The 4,471-nt window shown below is 33.5% G+C and overlaps 1 protein-coding gene across 2 annotated transcripts in view; it reads right to left on the reverse strand.

The window, feature by feature from the left end:
* LOC106472586 (proclotting enzyme-like) overlaps positions 1 to 4,471 on the reverse strand; it is a 20,069-nt gene that overhangs the window by 5,264 nt on the left and 10,334 nt on the right. For both annotated transcript variants that reach the window (XM_013933240.2, XM_022401149.1), the window contains exons 4-5: positions 4,376 to 4,452; positions 1,205 to 1,308 (exon numbers count right to left, since the gene is read on the reverse strand). In XM_013933240.2, coding sequence (XP_013788694.1) covers positions 1,205 to 1,308; positions 4,376 to 4,452 — 181 coding nt within the window. The remainder of the gene's footprint in view (positions 1 to 1,204; positions 1,309 to 4,375; positions 4,453 to 4,471) is intronic.

The following is a 4,471-nucleotide window of genomic DNA, read 5'->3' on the forward strand; positions in this document are numbered from 1 at the left end:
GTGCTCTGCCTACCACGGATATCGAAACCCGGTTTCTAGCGTTGTAAGTCCGCAGACAATCCGCTGTGCCACTGGGAGGGTCATATGACATTTGGAGAGCAAGGAATATAATACCCTGTTACGCTCACAACTTCAATTAAGGCATGTATCTAACAAAGGTTATTTTCTATCTAGAGTATTTTGCCAATGATAATTGAGCCGATTCAGCATGATTCTGATAACGCTAGGCTGGTACAAGATTTAGGAGCTGTTGTGCTCAGACAGCATCTGTCATATGGTATCTCGGATATTCCTGTCGTGAGGAAAATTACCTTAAAAAACAGCATCCACCCTGCAGGCCTACATCCTGCAGCAGAAGTTATAGATGACACCTCTGATTACTCGGACTGTGTAAGTTGATGTAACATGTATAACCCTGTTGAAATTGGTAACAATGTCGAACTTCTGTTTATGACAAGATAAATGCGGGATTGCGACAACGTGCATTGTATTTACTTTCTATTAGATGAATCGAACAAATTCAGTTAAAACTCTAGAAATCCAGTTGTTAGCTCTTTACCTCTCGTATACTCCTAAGATCCTAACATTTATTTAGCACAAAACGAGCTTTAACCTATTCGAATCATTGTTCATCCTGGCCTGTTCATTCATTGTTATCAACGGCCTGGCATGGCCTAGACTCGCAATCACCGTCACCGAACATGCTCGCTCTTTCAGCCCTTGGGGCGTTATATAGTCACGATCAATCTCACTATTCGTTGGGAAAAGAGTAGTCCAAGAGATGGCGATGGGTGGTGTTGACTAGCTGCTTTCTTTCTAGTCTATCACTGCTAAATTAAGGACGGCTAGCACAGAAAGCCCTCGTGTAGCTTTGAGCGAAATTCAGAGAAACCAAATTTACTTTAAATTCAAAGAGCATTCCTGAAAGAGAGCCTTATCAATTGTTCTAAACCTGATAGAAAATTGTTTTATTATGTTATTTATAACATCATTTGTAGTTAACGTGGGTGGTCCTTCTCTTTCATTATGAAGAAAGTGAGCTTATAAAAGTAATAAGTCACTTTTAACTTATTAATCAGAAGCTAGAAACAAAAAAAGAAAAAATCATACAATGATGTTTTATATCTATTCAATAAAATACGTTTTTGTATAAAAAATTCAAGTAAAATAAAACCGATAACCAAATTTATCACAATATACTGACCGTACTCCACCAGAACTCACGACACAGTGGCCGGCTGTTATCACGTGCCTGCTGGTGACTAATGAACCACCACACCGTTGTATTTTGTCTCTATAGAGGGCAGCCTTGAGAATACCAAAATAATAATAAGTGTATTACTAGCGTTGACTATTCCCTCTAATAGCAACTTTATCTAAAAATGTTTATTTGTTTTGGATAATTAGAATATCTTTAAATCATACTATAAACTGTTTTTACCGTAACGAACTGGAATCAGTTTAACCTGCAATAAGAGATAATTTCATTATAATATATATATATATATATATTACTGGTGATAATTACTGGCATAAAGTCGTTAATAATACTAAGGAATGATGTTGAATTAAAAACAGATACATCACAAAATAGAAAGCCGACAACTTGGGGACTGTCGAACGACCTATTTATACACAATTCACTGGTAAAGAGCGAAGACTTATAACCTTCATTAATAATTTCACATCATATAATATGTAAGATATATGTATTTATTAAACTCAATTTGTCGTAGTCTCAGTAAAAATTTGATCTATTATGTACAGGAAGCGCTTTTCAAACCCTCTTTTTAGTCTGTAGTCTTACTATTTAGCCTTTACGTAATGTTTACGGGTGCCCGTAATGTTTATCCGCAGATTCATGGTTTGAATCCCGTTCCATAAAAACTCGCTCCACACTTTGCAATTGTAGGCGTAATATAAGAGAGGCGGTCAAATCCACTATTCATTAAACCAAGAGTGGCCAAAGAGTTGGCAGTTGGTGCTGTTGACTAGCTGCCTTTCTATTGTCTACCATTCAGAATTCTGAATCACTAAGCGGAAATAGCTTTGAGCGAAAATTCGTAAACAAATCTATTTCTTTTAATCTATTTTATGACGTGGAAATATCTCTTCACGACTTCAGTGGTGCAACTTCTATGACTTATTTTTCATAGCTTCACAAGTGGACCTTTGTTCTCTGGTCTAATACTAAGGAAAACTTATAGTGTCCTATCTCATCTATAAAAATCCAGTCAGACCAGCATATATATTTTCATAAAGTTAAATATCAGTAACAAATCCCATCACTTCAGTTTTCAGTACTTACTGGAAATTACTCACTACTTTGTCATTATACTCGAACTTTCTATGATAGTACTTAATGTAGCGTATCTTTAGTAGTCCATGTTCAATGTAAAACAGAGGGTTGAGTACGTTGTAGTAAAACGATTTAGAGTATGCATAACAGTAAGTCACGCAACAAACTTATTTCGTCGATTTCACTTCAAATTTGTTAGCAATTCAGGTTTAAAGTCGTCATAATAATATTAGAAAATGACCTATAAAATATTTTTACTTAATAAATTGTTATAGTTCAAATCTCAGGGTATACATACGAAACAAAGAGGACTCACTTAAAATGCATCGTTGAGAAAACACAAGATCGACATAATCCTTCATAAGTTGTATTTGACAATTTTCGTAAATTCCCTTGTTACCCTTGAAAATAGATTATAGACTACAACTTTGGGTTTGTTTAGTAAGAAGATTTTGAATGTGCAAACAAGCAAGTCACATGATAGCCACAGCAAGTATAAAGTCGAGATGGAAGATATGTATCACTCCTTCAACTGTACATAGTTTTGTTTTACATGAATAATGTAATGCCTCCGAAAGTTTATAGTTTTTGAGACAGAATTATATAAAAGCCCTTTCCAACACAAAATATACATAATAAAGCAATCAGTGCGGGAATTTTTGGATTTACAGGAAGGGGATGTCCCTTTTACTAATGGCATTGGAAAATAATGGAATATGGATCAACTTGAGGCACCAGGATCGTGCAGAAAGAGATCTGCTGCAAATCGTACTCCAGCTGTGGTAAACAAAATAGGGCGTCTTATAGCAGGTGAGAATCAGTGAACACAAAAATCAGAAGGAAAAGCCGTCTACATTTCCCCGGCTACAATATGCAACATAATCAAGAAAGATCTCCATCCTTAGACAGGACCAACAAGGGATGTGTTCATCAAAATAATATTTCTAGTCATACCTCCTGTTAAACTGTTTCACACCTCAAACAGCTGAAGAACAAAATGAGTATTCACTCTATTTCATACGAAGATATACCAACCAAATCACCAGACTTAGAGACTATAAATTTTTCTCTAATAAGGCTGATGAAACTGTAAAAGAGAAACGGTCGTCCTCGTACAATAGATTGATTATGTGATAAACTTCTACAATATAATCTTTATATCTTTCATAAAACTAATATGGTAATCAACGTATGAAAATATTTATAAGTAAAAATTTATAAAAACTGCTTTGTACTCTTGTTTTGTAACATAAACATGAACTGTAGTTAAAATAATAAAAGTGAGTTACTAATGGTGGAATTTAGTTGTAGAATGGTTGTAAATTGCAATAGTTATAAACTGGTATAAGATACCACAACTTATGGTGATCTCAGAGAAGAAAGTTAATAACATTATATGCACTATTAAATGGTTTAATGGAAAATATACTGATCAGCCATAATTATCTGCGTATTGTTTGTTTTTTTGTTGTTGTTGTTTTTTTTTGCTGTGACTTCATACGTTAGATTGTAAATTGAATTGTATTTTGTAATTGTTGGTGGTTATAAAAAATGATATAATTGTTTGTAACCAGTGTTTTTTCTCTAAAGAATTGTTAATATGTATGAAAACAACCAGATAGATTACGTGCATTTATTATTATTTCTAAGACCTTAGATTTAAAGATTATCGAGTTTCATCTCTGTAAACCTGGTTAATAAGACTTTGGTTTAATAATATTTCTAATAACAAAAACTCAAGAACAACAAATGTATATTTAAAACGTTCGTTAAATTAAACTTCCTTTATGTTTAAAATTTAATAAAGAAGATGTTGATTTCCTAATGTTTTATAATTATTCGATGTTCAGAAAGAATTGGTTTAAATATAATTTACACTTACATATCTCTATAAGTTGAATAATTAAAGTCTATAGTACTAAACCCTAAGAATGAATTGATAAAATGGACTCTCATTATTTACCCATAACGACGCTAAAAATTGGGTTTCGATACTAGTGGTGTACACATCATAAATAACCCATTATATAGCTTTGTGCTTAAGATAAACAAATATTATCTAATTCACCGACTTACAATCCAAGGCCAAGATCCAACGAAAGACTCGTGCCCACCAATGATTTTTCTAAGTGGAACTGTTTGCCATCCACATCCTAATGTAAATAAAAAATG

Source organism: Limulus polyphemus, unplaced genomic scaffold, assembly GCF_000517525.1.
Source record: "Limulus polyphemus unplaced genomic scaffold, Limulus_polyphemus-2.1.2 Scaffold5444, whole genome shotgun sequence".
In the NCBI taxonomy this organism is placed as follows: Eukaryota; Metazoa; Arthropoda; class Merostomata; order Xiphosura; family Limulidae; genus Limulus; species Limulus polyphemus.